This window comes from Aquarana catesbeiana, linkage group LG03 (assembly GCF_042186555.1).
Source record: "Aquarana catesbeiana isolate 2022-GZ linkage group LG03, ASM4218655v1, whole genome shotgun sequence".
Lineage (NCBI taxonomy): Eukaryota > Metazoa > Chordata > Amphibia > Anura > Ranidae > Aquarana > Aquarana catesbeiana.
The window spans coordinates 95939055-95954917 of NC_133326.1; the positions used below are offsets into that span (position 1 = coordinate 95939055).

At 43.6% G+C, this 15863-nt stretch overlaps 1 protein-coding gene across 2 annotated transcripts in view; it reads right to left on the reverse strand.

The window, feature by feature from the left end:
* Positions 1-15863, reverse strand: part of MAPDA (N6-Methyl-AMP deaminase) — an 80612-nt gene that overhangs the window by 20017 nt on the left and 44732 nt on the right. Inside the window, exon 10 of one of the 2 annotated variants that reach the window (XM_073618839.1) lies at positions 13241-13401. In XM_073618839.1, coding sequence (XP_073474940.1) covers positions 13241-13401 — 161 coding nt within the window. Of the gene's footprint in view, positions 1-7736; positions 13402-15863 lie in introns of those variants that run through there. The other variant, XM_073618840.1, reaches the window with a different exon arrangement.

A 15863-nucleotide genomic window follows, 5' to 3' on the forward strand; every position in this document is an offset into this window, starting at 1 on the left:
GAATGCCTCTAGACTGCCATATTTCATTGACGGAAAGGTAATTTTTAATAACATTCAATTACAATATGACTTGTGTAGCCATAGTATATACTGTATTGTTTTTTGTTTTCTATTTTTTTTTCTCCACGAAAGTGGAGTTACCATTTAAAGCTGAAATCTAGCAATAATCTTTCCCCTTTAATAACACGACTGAGAAATAATCTCCAGACTTGCCTCTCAATCTCCTAGGCCCAATGAACATATTTAAAATGATATACCTTCCCAGATTTTTTATATATATTCTGGCATGCCCTGATTTATATCCCCAGAAAACTGTTCACGGAAATAAATATGCTACTCTCATCGTTTCTTTGGAGTTCTAGACCGCCTAGGATCTCCCTCGAGATGTTACATTTGCCCATTCAAGCTGGTGGCTTGGCTTTACAGAATCTCCAATGTTATTATTTAGCATCCCAACTAACACATATAATATACATTGGTGGTTCTTTCCAAATCTAGAGGTTGCCTGAGCCTCTGTAGCTACTCAAGCTGCCATGGTTCACTCATATGAGGCATTGATTAATGTTTTATATAGAAATGGCCCGTACCCCTCAGTTGGAGTGGATATTCTTAAACTTTCCCGCAAAATTTTTCATGTCTGTAATAACAGAATAGGAGGTGCCCCTTTAAGCAACTCCCCCGATATTCCTCTTTGGCGTAATTCCCACCTGACCGAAATACACAAGATTGCAGAAGGGACGTGCTGGGCTAATTTTGGTCTCAAATATGCTCACCAATTATTCTCTGACCACACCTTTAAAACATTTAGAGCTCTACAGTTAGAATATAAGATTCCCAGCCAATTTTTTTTTCGCTATCTGCAACTACATCATGCAGTGGCTGCACAATTTGGATTGACAGGGGTTTTACTTTCCCCTGCTACAATAGAGAAACCTTTTATTTGAGGACGATCATTCGAAACGTATTTCTAGATATTATTTACTTCTTTTGACCTCCTCCTCTCCTAGGATGGAAAAGATAGCTAGGCAATGGAGATCTGACATTCCATCTCTAACTGAAGAATTATGGGCGGAGGTAGTTGAATCTACGCTGCCCTCTGTGATATCAGCAAGAGACAAACTAATACAATTCAACTACTTGCACAGAATCTATTTTGCTCCAGCACATTTCGATGGTCATCTGAATGCCACCACTGTCAGGCTGCAGTAGGTGACTATTTTCATATGATTTGGCTGTGCCCCGGTGTTGGGAGATTCTGGATTGCAATCCTTGGGTTTCTGGAGGATAAGTTGGCCCTTCCAAATATCTGCTCCCCAGCTAGATGTCTCTTATGGGACTTTGGAGAGGTAGATCTTACCAGTTCTAAAAAGACCCTACTGAGAATAGTATTTTTTATGCTAAAAAAGCCCTAGCACTCAAATGGAAAGACCCTACCCCCATCCATCCAATTTTGGGTGGAATTGGTTAACAAAGCATTACCGTTGTTTAAATTAACTTATGCCTCGGGGATGCCCAAAAATCACTTTGGTCTCTGGTGATATTACTGATTAAGACATGTATGGGTGTGGTATATCTTAAAGTGGAGATGGATGGAGTACAGATAATTATATAAGAGGTTGGTACAGTTTATATCTATATGTTCTTGGTGTGGAAGCAATTGCTATATCTATTAGTTCTGTTGTTGTTGTTCGTTCTTTTATTTTAAGTTTTGTATGCCCCAACATTAACCAGATGGACACGTCATTGGAATATTCAGGCTTACTTTTATTAATTTATAAAAATGTGATAATGTACAAACTGATGTATAACTTGACATTGCATGAATATGTAACCGAATATCCTTCTACCTGTATCCTGTTTTGTGCTTTGTACCTTGTGGATGCTGTCATCATTGTTTTGTGAAACATCAATAAAATTTACCCTTTAAAAAAAAAAAAAAAAGCTGAAATCTAGGGAAAAAATGTAAACATACCAGCAGTGAGGCCCCCTCCACTGCTAGCATACCATTAAAAAGCAGTTTTACTTACCTCACTCCCCCGACAACCCGTGATCCCTTCTACCCTCCAACCTTGTGGCTTGTGAGCTGGAACTCTGCGCTCCCACTTACAATTCAGGGCTACTGGTCCTGCATTGTACATGATGACACGATCATGCTTGTGGACAATGGGTGACAAAGAGAAGCTTTGGGGGACTGGCTGCAGGAGGAAGCCTGCAGGAAAGGAAAGGAGAAAGCCTGCAGGAGGGAGGGATTTAGTAAGTATAAACACATATAAGGGTACCCTAGCCACTTGCTGCCAAATCATGTACCTGGTATGTCATTTGACGGTGCAGTTTTTTAGAGCCGATGGTTAGTTCTTTTGTAATAGCAATGGGAGCAGCTAACCAGCCGCTCGATTGCTATTACAAGCAGCAGGAGGGGGCGTCCCTCCTCCCACCGCTTTCCGCGGCTTGCCCGGGCTCTCCTGTCAGAGCGAGCAGAGAGCAGTAGGCAGACGGGGCGGTCTGCATATCCTGCTGTCAGAGCAGATCTGCCAGGATGCAGAGGAGGGCAGAGTGGTGGGCGGATCCCAGGTGTGTCCAGGGAGCGGTGGGGGCCTGCTGTCAGGCAGGCTCCTGTGCTGTCAGAAATGGTGGTGTACGCCCAGCTGTGCGGGGTGGGTGAGGCCAGGAGGTGCCAGCGGAGGTCCCCATGAAGGAGAAAAAAGAAGAGGATGAGGTAAGGGTGGAGGAGCCTCCCCCTCCCTGCTCTTTGTTGCAGTGGGACAGGTGGGGGCAGCGGGACAGGAGGGGGACAATGGGACAAGTGGGGGGCAGCGGGACAGGAGGAGGTAGCAGGAGAGGTGGGGGGAAGCAGGACAGGAGGGGGGCAATGGGATAAGTTTGGGGTAGCGGGACAGGAGGGAGGTAGTGGGACAGGTGGGAACAGCAGGACATTTGGGGAGCAGTATGACAGGAGGGGGGCAGCAGGACAGGTGGGGAGCAGTATGACATGAGGGGGACAGCAGGACGGACAGGTGGGGAGCAGCAGATACCCCTCTCCTGTCACAATGGCAGGAGGATGGTGTGGGTGGGGTGCAAAGCACGCAGTTGCGGTGCACTAGTGCACGGTTAAAGCAGGCAATGAGGAGGTAATTAGCCTCCTCACCACCTGCCAAATGTTCTCTGAAGAGTGATCCAAATGCTGACTGCTCTTCAGAAAGCAAAGCACATTTGAACAAGTCTTTATTTTTATTTTTTTAATTGTTTTTTCAATTTTTTTTTTTTTTATTGTAATTTTTATTTATTCTTTTTTTACAATTTTTTTAACTGCCCTTTTGGGGGGCTTCGATTAAATAGCAGGGGTCTATACAGACAACTGTTGTCTCACATTTCAGACAGAGACCCCCTTGATCACTGCACTAATGTGAGACAAAGCAACATGGGGTATAACTCCTGCTGTGAAGCAAAGCATTGCGGTCGTGGCATGTGTACATCCCCACCCACTACCTCTCTAGCTAAAGGTGGTTGGGCTGCATTTTTAAGGCCCTCCAACAATCTGCCCCTTAAAGCGACAGTAAACCAATTTTTTTTAACTTGTACCTACAGGTAAGCCTATATAAAGGCTTACCTGTAGGTACACTGAAAATCTCCTAAACTTGCGATGTTTAGGAGATATTCACACTAGATCAGGGGTCTCAAACTGGTGGCCCTCCAGCTGTTGCGAAACTACAAGTCCCATGAGGCATTGCAAGGCTGACAGTTACAAGCATGCCTCCCACAGGCAGATGCATGATGGGACTTGTAGTTTCACAACAGCTGGAGGGCCGCCAGTTTGAGACCCCTGCACTAGATGCAGCTGGAGACATCACCGCACTATGCACTTTGAAGGTCCGGCATATTGTGCTGGAGCCAAGCAAATGCGCGGAGTGACGCCATCGCGGTCCTGGCCACTCATATAACCGGAGCCCACGAACCCGGAAGGAAGACCTATGAAGATGGAACCCAGATAGCAAGCAATTGAGCTGCAAGTTTGAAAATGACTTGCTAAGCTCTTGCTAGACTTGCCAGGCTTCACAATTTGTTGCACAATTGCAGCAAGTCCGCATTGCATGACTCCAGTTCACAGCAATCGTGGTATGTTGGTCCAGCATTTATGAGGTTAAATCAGGCGGTGAGAATGCATCATATCATCTTCTCACCACCTGCCAAACATCTCTGATAAGTGACCTGAATGTGGATCGCTTTGCAAAGGCATGGCAATTTAGCCGCACGTCTAAATGTAGTCTTAGTACAGATTTTCATTAGAGTGGAACTCCAGTCAAAACATTTTATTTATTTATTTCTTTGGTTATAGGTTTAGGTAAAGCCTCTGTCCATGTGTACTCACAGTATATAGCATGCGACGGCATACAACTATAACAGTCTTAGAATTCAAATTTATTCTAAAGAGATAATATTCAAATTATTTTATAAGAATTTTGTGTATTATTCTAAATATATATGAAATCCACAAAACCTACAGATTTTATCCCCTTGATCAAAATGATGACATCATTTGTCAGTGATTACTAGTGTACATAGTAATTATCTTCATTAAAATCATATAATGCTGCCTTTATAGTATAATAGGAGAAAATGCAGTTGATTGAGTGAACGCCAGGATTACTACATGTCAAGCCTTTGCATAGAGACTTATGATTGAATGACCCCTGCTGGATATCATGTGCATTACACCTACCAGAATTCTAGGGTGCAATTATTTGGGCCTTAGTCATTTACTGAATTGTCAGCTTTCTGCTTTAGATGCAGAGTCTCCTTAGAAAAGGCAATAGAAAAAGTAAAAAATACCTCATGAATAAAGATAGCTTTAATCAATGTCTGCACTATACCATTATATCCTTGCAAGAAAATGCCAACAGTTCCACTACTTTGAATTACTAATGCAGAGCTGCATACTTGTTCCAGGTCAGAGGGCTCGTTCATATTTGTTGTGTTCTCTGAAGAGCGATCCGCAGCAGATCGCTCTTCAAAGGGCATTTGACAGGTGGTAAGGAGGTGTTATGTTGTCTCCTCAACACCTGTTTTAACCCACAAAACCCCATACAACTGCCCTGCGGCGTGGCCCTATTCAGGTGAATGGGTTGCATTCAGCAGGCGGTACTGCCACGGCATGTCTGCACTCCCATCTGCTGCCTTTGCAGCTTAAGGAGAAGTCGAGCCAAAGCTCTTTTGATTATACTTATCCCGTGGGTCACAGTAGGCAATTTTTGTTCTGCACTCCTGTGATCCAGATTCAGCTGACAGCAGGCTAAAGTCCGCTGTTGTCTGACGTCACAGAGTTAGCCCAGGTTCTGTAGGGATCCCAACAATATTGTTGAGATCCGCCAGATGGCTGACCAGCAGCTGCTTAGCCTCTCAGTCAGTGGCGGCTGGTGTTTTTTTTTTTTTTTTTTGGGGGGGGGGCAGCAAACAACCACCCCTCCCCCTCCGGCATCGGCAGCGGGATCAGGCATCAGCAGCGGGCATCTCCTCAATCTCAGCCATGCGTCTCCTCCTACGTGTCCAATAGGATCGCCTGTCCTTTCAGCCAATCCAGTGATTGGTCTCACGACCCGCTTCCTGATTGGTCGGGAGGAGGATGTGTTTCAATAGCGAATGTTTGTTCACTATTGTAACACACCTGGTTGGGCTCCATTCACATTAGCTGCGCCCTGAGCCCACCCTATTTTGAAGCCTATTAGAGCCTCTGGGGGTTTGGTCACACTATATAGTCATATAGTGCTAAGCCCACTTACTGCGACAAAGTACCCCGAATTAGTGGGTCCTACCCTAGTAATAGAATGAAAGATAGTGTGACCAAACCCCCGTATTTTTTTGAATATGTTCAGATGTTTTAACTAGCCTTGCAGGATAAATGTCATTCTTGAATGTGAGCGCTGTAATCTGTTTTGTACTGTTTGTTGGTCTTATAGCAGCACCATCTTGAATTTAAAGGCATCTTAGGGTGTGCCCCCCAAATATGTTTTTGTATATCTTAATGGACGGGCCTCTCCTGCTCTCAGTGCACCTGAGAGCCTGAGCCAGCCGCTCCTGCCCCCATCCACAGCCTGGCACTCCGGTGAGTGCTCGAGGGGCAGAGCAGAGAGCTGGTGACCCGTCTCTCTGAAGACCAAGAACTGAGCAATCGGTGGCCTCTGATCTCTCAGTTCCCGATGTAGAGGCAGCTGAGGACAGATGAAGCATCAAATCAATCCTGCATCTACATAGGTAAGTATAACGTATTTTTTTTTTAAAACGCACCTTAAACTCACGTTTTTACTGCCGCCCAACCACAAGTGTAAATGAGGCCCTACTCAGAAATTAGGTATGCCAAAGGAGCAGCATAATAGCCAGTCAACTGGCATTTTCAGGTCAGTAATCTGTTTCTTTTAGTAAAGGTTTTCTGTAACTTTTGGATAAAATGGGGTTAATTCCTTTGTAAGGCTTTTGTTGTCGTGTGTCCCTAATGAGATTGTTCTGAATTTCCCCTCCCAGCTATACACAGAGGAGCATTGCTATAAGCTACATCTTTTGGTTTATAGTATCTGAGGTGTATTCCCTGGACAATCCAGCAGGGGATGGTGCAAGTGTCATTGGAGTCCTGCTTTAGACCTCGTTTGGTACTGTGGTAGTCTTTACCGCCCCTCTGAAAAGTAATCCGCAGTGAAGGACATCAGCTTCCAGGCATTCAAGAGGTAATACTACTGGCTTCTTTTCCAATGGGGGGGGGGATTTTCTGCAGCATGCTCCTATTGACGTCAATGAACAAGTTTGACAGGCAATCATACCCCCTGTGGTTGTGCGGTGATCGAGGGGTTAAATCAGGCGTTGAGGAGGAGATACAATGCCTCTTCGCTGCCTGTCAAGATGACAAATAACACCACTGAGATCCAGCACTGGATTGTGTATTCAGCCACTCGTCACTTTGCCTTCCTTGTGACATGTGACTGTATAGATGAGGCCGCTACCCTATAGAAGTACATCTGTGTTCCACTTTACACTGCCATGCCTTTACCAAGCAATCTATCATGAAACACATTTCCATCTGGAGCAGAATGATGCAAGCAGAAGAAAGCAGTTACTGTACTAATATACAGACCAACCAGGCAGGAAAGAAGGGACTTTTATTTAGGGGTGTTTTGACAGAGACAATAAAAACACAATCAGTTGAAATGAAATGTGATAGTGACATCATAACTTTACAAAACACTATTTTCTTAAGATTAAACTATATTTAAGGAAAAAAAAAACTTCTTTTAGATTTGGATAGTGGGGCTAGAAGCACTGTCAGGTTTTTATTGTCCTGATCACCAACATAACCAGGACTCAAAGTGAGAGGTAATCTAAAATTTAGAGTTTCCACCATAACAGGAATAGAGGGGAGATCTTCCGTGGGGGACACATGTTCCCGTGACAAATCTCAAAGAGGTGATTTCCCTCAAATAGGAAAGATATCCTCTCACTTCCTGTTACAGCGTTACTAAAGCCAGGACCCTGCATTCACTATATCTGTTCTCCCACAGTACACAGAACATGAAAATGCAATTATTTTAAACTGCTAAATATCTTTTTTCATCAGCAGTATATAGCAGTCTTGTGACTTCTATTAGGTTAAAGCTTGTAGGAGGAGTTTTTATTATTCTCCGACTGTCCTATGAGGCCGCATGACCACTGACCCTCAGTGCTGATTGGCCCTGTGCTGATCACATGCACCCCCCCCCCCCCCCCCCAAAAAAAAAAAAAAAAAAAATCTCTAGCAATACACACCAAACTGAGCATGTGCAGAGTGCCCCCATGGCTCTGTTCTATCAGCAGATGGATTAGGGACAGTGGGGAAACCTTTTTACACAATGCAGAGGATTAACCCCTTCGGTCCTACAGTGAGTATAACAAGCATGTTTGACTGCATATACCAACTGATTTTACTGTTGTGGGTTTAGTAACACTTTAAGTTTACAGGACAGGAAGGAAAAGGAAATTTCCCTGAGACATGGGTAGGTTTTTTTTTTTTTGCCGACAGGAGTTGTAGCCCTTCCCTGCTCTACAATGAAAATAAAAAAATGTATATTCTTTATAAGGGAACTATAGGATTTGTGAAATAAAATTATAATCACCTAGGTGGATGCTGCATGTGACTGAGAACTGAGCGATCAAACACCGCTGATCGCTCAGCTCTCGATCTTCAGAGAATGGGTGACTATCAGTCACCGGCTCTCTGCTCTCCCCTTCAGCACTTACTGGAGTGCTGGGCTGTGGAGGGGGCTGGAGGAACTGGCTCAGGCTCTCAGAGGCTTGCTGAGAGACTTAGCCAGCTGCTGGACCAGGCATCTGGGTGGATACCGACCATATGGTTGGGATCTTTTCAGAGCCTGGACCGGCTCTATGACATCACCCGACAGCAGATGCAGAACGAACAGAATTCCTGTGATCGACAGAAGTACAGCCAAAAAACCTTTGACAATACTTCTCCTTATAATAACAAAACACCCTTTTTATAGAAAAAAAATTAACAGAGTTAATATTTTAAAATCTACAGCTCTTCGGCTATTATGGGGTACTTAGCGGGAAAGTAGTGCACTTAAATAACAGTGGTGCTGACCTCTGCAACCAATAAGGTTGATCTGATTTTCCAGAGCAGTTAGACATTAAACTGGTACAGAGAACACCACCACATTTACAATACATTACTATGCATGATTATTCCCCAGATTAAAATGGCGTTTGTGCACTTAAAAGAGAAGTCCATGAAATGTGGGTGCGATTTGTGTGCATGTATCAAACCCCTCCATGTCCCTGCTCTCCCAGTGTTTGCATTTCTGTCCATTTTTGGTGACGTGCCAAATAAACAAAACACTGCGCCTATGATGAAAAGGATTTGCGATGTGTGCCAAAAAAATTGACAAAATGTGATGTCAGTTTTCTGCACACTATAAACCAATATCTGCACTACAATGTAACGAAGGTATCAGCTGCAGATCTGCGCTTCGGGCTGAATCCTTCTCATAGGTGTGCGTAGCCTAATGCATTAGGGTGTGCACCCCAAAGCTCAAACACACACGCATGTGTGTGTCTACAGATATATGACCGCAGCACATTGATCTCCCTGATGACACAGTGTAAGAGAAGTGTGCAGGTAGGAGGGAGATCTTTCCCATCTCTCTGCCTGCACACAGATCAATGCTAATACACACAAGGGGATTACGGTGTGCCCAGGCACATCCTGCACACCCTGTGCGCATGCCTATGATCCCTCTGATAAGCGACTGTACAGGTGTTTACCAGAGGAAGACCGAGCCGGGAGAAGCTGTCTCTTCTCTATGCCTAGCTGAGCAGAGGAAGGAGGAGGAAGCCATCAGGTTCCTCTGAGGAGTATCGGGGCAGACAGTCACCAGAGGGAGGAGGTATTGGGCAGATCTGTGCTCCTCACATGCCTGCACTTCTCTCTTCAATGACCATTTCCTAATCATGAAAAAAAAGAGATACCGTGAGCGGATATAGCTCCTTCTATCACTCCATGCACAGTGACATTGCACCAGATGTGCACTGTCACTATGCAATATGCTCTTAAAGGCTAAGTTCACCTTTGGGTTCCTCTCCCCACACCCACTGTCAAAGTTTGACACATGGCCGTGTCATTCATTCACAGGAATCTGTAAATGAGAGAACTACAAGTCCTGTCTTCCACTGCAGAAAATGGCTTGTAGTTCTCAATGGAGTGAGAGTGGTGATTGGCACACTCATAGTGCATTCATACCACCTGTGATGCTATAACAGGAAGCTCATAGAGGGGTACAGTGAGGGAAAAAAAAAAGGATTTGAGCCCCTGCTGATTTTGTACGTTTGCCCACTGACAAAGAAATGATCAGTCTATAATATTAACCACTTCAACCCCAGAAGGATTTACCCCCTTCCTGACCAGAGCACTTTTTTGCGATACGGCACTGCGTCGCTTTAACTGACAATTGCGCGGTCGTGCCACATTGCACCCAAACAAAACTGACGTCCTTTTTTTCCCACAAATAGAACTTACTTTTGGTGGTATTTGATCACCTCTGTGGTTTTTATTTTTTGCACTATAAACAAAAAAAGAGCGTCAATTTTGAAAAAAAAGCAATATTTTTTACTTTTTGCTATAATAAATATGGCCCAAAAATATATGAAAAAAAATAATTTCTTTCTCAGTTTAGGCCGATATGTATTCTTCTACATATTTTTGGTAAAAAAATCGAAATAAGCGTATATTGATTGGTTTGCGCAAAATATAGCGTCTACAAAATAGTGGACAGATGTCATTTTTATTATTATTTTGTTTTTTTATTAGTAATGGCGGCGATCTCCAATTTTTATTTTATTTTGGGACCATTGTCATTTATACAGCGATCAGTGCTATCAAAAATGCACTGATTACTGTGTAAATGACACTGGCAGGGAAGGGGGTTAAACACTAGGGGGGCGATCAAGGGGTTAAGTGTGTCCTGGGAGGTGTTCTAACTGATGGGCTTCCACTGACATGACAGCGATCACTGCTCCTGATGAGAGGGAGCAGTAGATCCCAGTCATTTCACTAGGCAGAACGGAGAAATGCTTTGTTTACAAAGGCATCTCCCCACTCTTCCACTCCGTGACACAATAGCGGGCCCCCGGTGGACATCGAGTCCATGGGACCTGTGGGCATGGTCACGAAGCACGCTGGGGGTGCACGCGCGCCCACAATGGCGCGTCTTAAAAGGGACATACCTGTACGCCCATTTGCCCAGCCGTGCCATTATGCCGACATACATCGTCGTGCGCTGGTCAGCTAGTGGTTAATGGTAGGTTTATTTTAACAGCGAGAGACAGAATAACAACAAAAAAAATCCAGAAAAAACGCGTTTCAAAAAAGTTATAAATTGATTTGCATGTTAAGGAGTGAAATAAGTATTTGACTCCTTCGCAAAACATGACTTAGTAATTGGTGGCAAAAAACTTGTTGGCAATCACAGAGGTCAGACGTTTCTTGTAGTTGGCCACCAGGTTTGCACACATCTCAGGAAGGATTTTCTCCCACTCCTCTTTGCAGATCCTCTCCAAGTCATTAAGGTTTCGAGCCTGACATTTGGTAACTCAAACCTTTAACTCCAGCCACATATTTTCTATGGAATTAAGGGTTGAACACTGGTTAGGCTACTCTAGGACCTTAATGTGCTTCTTCTTGAGCCACTCCTTTGTTACCTTGGCTTTGTTTTGGGTCATTGTCATGCTAGAAGACCCATTTTCAATGTCCTTGCTGAGGGAAGAAGGGTCTTACCCAAGATTTGAAGGTACATGGCCCCGTCCATCGTACCTCTGATGCAGTGAAGTTGTCTTGTTCCTTTAGCAGAAAAATACCCCCAAAGCACAGTGGTGTAGTGGTAGCACTCTCGCCTAGCAGTAAGAAGGGTCACTGGTTTGAATCCCAACCACGACACTACCTGCTTGGAGTTTGTATGTTCTCCCTGTGCCTGCGTGGGTTTCCTCCGGGTACTCCGGTTTCCTCCCACACTCCAAAGACATGCTGGTAGGTTAATTGGATCCTGTCTAAATTGTCCCTAGTATATGAATGTGAGTTAGGGACCTTAGATTGTAAGCCCCTTGAGGGTAGGGACTGATGTGAATGTACAATGTGTATGTAAAGCGCTGCGTAAATTGACGGCGCTATATAAGTACCTGAAATAAATAAATAAATAAAAATAAAGCATAATGTTTCCACCTACATGTTTGACGGTCGGGATGGTGTTCTCGGGGTCATAAGCAACAAATCAATTTATAACTTTTTCTGGATTTTTTTGTTGTTATTCTGTCTCTCATTGTTAAAACAAATCTACCATTAAAATTATAGACTGATCAATTCTTTGTCAGTGGGCAAACAAACAAATTCAGCAGGGGATCAAATACTTTTTTGCCCTCACTGTATGGGCAACATAGCTGCAGGTAGTGTCTGCCTGACACTGCACCCGTGATCACCCGTGATCCACTGACTGTGGGTGCAATGCTCTGCAGGCTCCTGTGAGAAAAAAAATAAATTATTTTTGTATGTGTATTTATTTTTTTTTAAAAAGGTGAACTTATCCTTTAACACTTAACCTTAAGTCGATGGACGTCCTGCCGGCATCATTCACATATCGTTTTTTTCTGACGGTGCAATGGAAAAACAATCATAGAGGCTTTTTAGCCACTTAATTGCTTTTACAGGCAGCGGGAGGGGACATCCCCCCTCCCGCCACCCTGCTTCTCCCGGTTTGCCTGTGCGATTGGGGAGCCGGAGAATTCATCATAATAATATGCCATTTACTATAGAGCTGACTAAGGACCAGATGGCCCCCTGCCATCTCGTGAAAGTGTTTTTTTTTTAAATCAGGTTTGAAAAATTGCTGCGCAAATACCACGTGACATAGAAAATTGCAATGAATGACCGATATTTTTTTTTTCCCCTAGGATCTTTGCTAAAAAACTTATATAATGTTTGGGGGTTCTGAGTAATTTAAAATTATGATTTTTTACATGTAGGAGAGGGGTGCCAGAATTGGCTTGGACTGGAAATGGCTAATAAGCAAAGGTCCCTGAGGGACCGATATATATTTTGGGCACTGCACCATACATAGCTTAGAGGGCGATGAATGTTTCCAAGTCCCATCAAACTGCAGCTTTATTTGTGCGTATATATTCCCTAGATGGCTAGGGGATTGAGGATCTCCAGTGACAAAACCAGAACTAGATTACTGGGTCCTTCCCCCACAAAACATCATTTTTATTACTCCACCATTATAACATTCCTTATTACTGCAGACTAATGCTTATTACTGAAAGCTCCACGCTTGAATGAAGAACAAGTCCTGTTATGAGCTCACATACGACTAGCTTAGTGATAAAGCTATACACAAAACACCTACATTAGTCATGTCAATCTAGGCCTAAACCTATCAGACCTGCCCCCAATCCAGGCTTTAACTACAGTAGTTCTAGTAAGGCAGGACCTAGAAATGTAAAGTTCTCTACTCTAAACTGGTAGACCAGCGGTATGATGGGACAATCCTCACCTCACACCAAATTAGTTCAATGGACGTCTTTAAAGTTTTATAAAATTCAGTAGATGGTGTGAACCTGAGTATCTTTGAAATTCATACAATATTGCTCCTGTACCCCTGAGTATATATGTCAGCTGGTGCCATTACTTCATATTACTTTACTTGGCCTTAGCACTGACCATTTCTCCTTTAATTGCGATTTGATATCGTCGGGTGCAAAAATGTAATCAATCGCTTGAGTTGAAAGATCCCATACTTGATGAGGGCTCAGATTAAATGTATTAGCAGCAATCTCATACTCCAAAGAAAGATCCGTGGAAAAGACACCTTTGTCGTCTGTCTGTTAAATAAAAAAAAAAAACAGTTTCTGTTACAGTTGTAAATCGGTTCCAAAACTCACCAATCCACAATGAATTCTTCTTATTAATTCCTTTATTTTTTGCTTTCTCAGGCTTCTTAAATAGTATTAATACACAACTTTTGTAGTTACAACATTTTCTTATGGCTTATTTGCATTTGTGTGCGATAATGCATGTGCATTATGCACATTATACCACGCAATATGCCATGCATTATTGTTGTTCAGTTAAGGTAGCCCATTAAAAACAATAGGCTTCCAATGCATCAAATATCAGAAATGTTACAAATCTTGTGCAACAATGCACTATGGTTCATTGCAATGCATTGCCTTAGTACAGGAGTCTCCAAACTTTCTAAACAAAGGGCCATTTTACTGACTGTCCTCCAGACTTTAGTAGGGCCGGAGTGTGGCCAGTGGGAATAGATAATGCCTCAAGCTTGATGGTCAGTGGGAGTAAAAAAATTATACAGAACTCCTGTGGTGAGAAGGAGGAGAAATAGTAGCCACATTGTGTCAGTGGGGAGAATAGTGCCCCTATGTTGATGTGAGTGGAAGGAATATTGCCCCATCACTGGTGTCAGTGGGAGGAATAGTGCCCCCCTCACTGGTGTAGGTGGGAGGTATAGTGCCCCATCATTGGTGTTAGTAGGAGGAATAGGGCACCATCTTTGGTGTCAGTTGGAGGAATAATGCCCCAATGTTGGTGTCAATGGAAGGTATAGTGCCCTATCATTGGTGTCAATGGGAGAAATAGTGCTCCATCCTTGGTGCTAGTGGAAGGAATACTGCCATTTGTAACTGTGTAAAGTGTTGTTGCTGACTCTATATACTGTATGAAGCGGCATATTGTAGGTGTGATCATTATTAGTAGCAGTAGCGGACACAAACTGTAGAGGTTAATTTGGTAGTCATTGCTATATTCTAGCGAACTTGCCATAACACCTACTGATTGCAGAAATTTGTATAGTATGCCTGCAGCTACATAGTTACATAGTTGGCAAGGTTGAATAAAGATAACAGTCCATCCAGTTCAACCTGTGTAGGTGTGTGTGTTTTTTCATTTCCCATATCCCCGTATATTGTTTTTGCTAAAATGCTCATCCAAAAGTCTTTTAAAACTATCCATATTCCCCCGCCCCCCTCCCCCGACACCACCAATTGTGGAAGGGAGTTCCACATCCGTACTGCCCTCACAGTGAAAAACCCCCTACACAGCTTAAGGTTAAACCGCTTCTCTACCAGTCTCATCGTGTGGCCCCGTGTCCTCTTACACTCCCTGGGACTGAAAAGATTCATACTTACGCTGGGATCACCGTTGAGATATCTGTATATTGCTATCATATCTCCTCTGAATCGTCTCTTCTCCAGGGAGAACAAATTTAGCGCTTGTAGTCGTTTCTCATAATTAAAGCAGAACTCCGGGATTTTCAAAAAATCCCCCATTAGTACACCCCCCACACACAAAACACTAAACAGTTATTACATTTGTGAAATTTATTTTCAGGAAATCAGCTTTGTGATTCAAAAAATGCATCATCTTTCCTGGCAGGTAGGAGGTGTTAGAACAGGGATTGCATCATATCCTCTTCTCTCTCTCTAACTGTAATCAGCCTACATTTCCCATGAATCCTTGGGATGGGAGTGAATGTGGGAGGTACACGAGGCTTGTACATGTAAATGTGAACTCGCCCACTTCAACATAAATCACACCCCTCATTCTGCAGCCAGCAAGCCATACATAACACACAGTATGATAGGTTACAGCCTTATAAATGCAAAGCATTTTAATATAAATGCATATTAATATAATATAAATGTAATGCATTTAATAAATACATTTAAATTATATTAATAAATTTAATGCATTTCATATAAATGAAAACCAGTGCAGCTTATCAGTGTCCACCAGTGCCGAATGTCAGGTACCACCATGTCAGGGAGCACCTGTCAGGGACCACAAGTGCCGAATGTCAAGGCCACCAGTGCAGTATGTCAGGGACCACCAGTGCCGCTTGTCAGGGACCACCAGTGCCGCTTGTCAGTGACCACTAGTCAGGGACCACCAGTGCCGCTTGTCAGGGACAACCGGTGCCAAATGTCAGGGACCACCATGTTAGGGACCACCAGTGCCACTTGCCAGGGACCACCATGTCAGGGACAACCAGTGCCACTTGTCAGCAATCACCATTCAGGGACCACCAGTCATGGACCACCAGTGCCGCTTGTCAGGGACCACCAGTGCCGAATGTCAGGGACCACCAGTGCCAAATGTCAGGGACCACCATGTCAGGGACCACCAGTGCCAAATATCAGGGACCGCCATGTCTATAATGGCAGGGGGCGAGAGATCAGCGATCGGTGTTCTCATATAACAATACCTGACACAGTGGGAGATTCCTGCTGTGTCATACAAGTGATTACTGATGATAATCCCAGCTCTG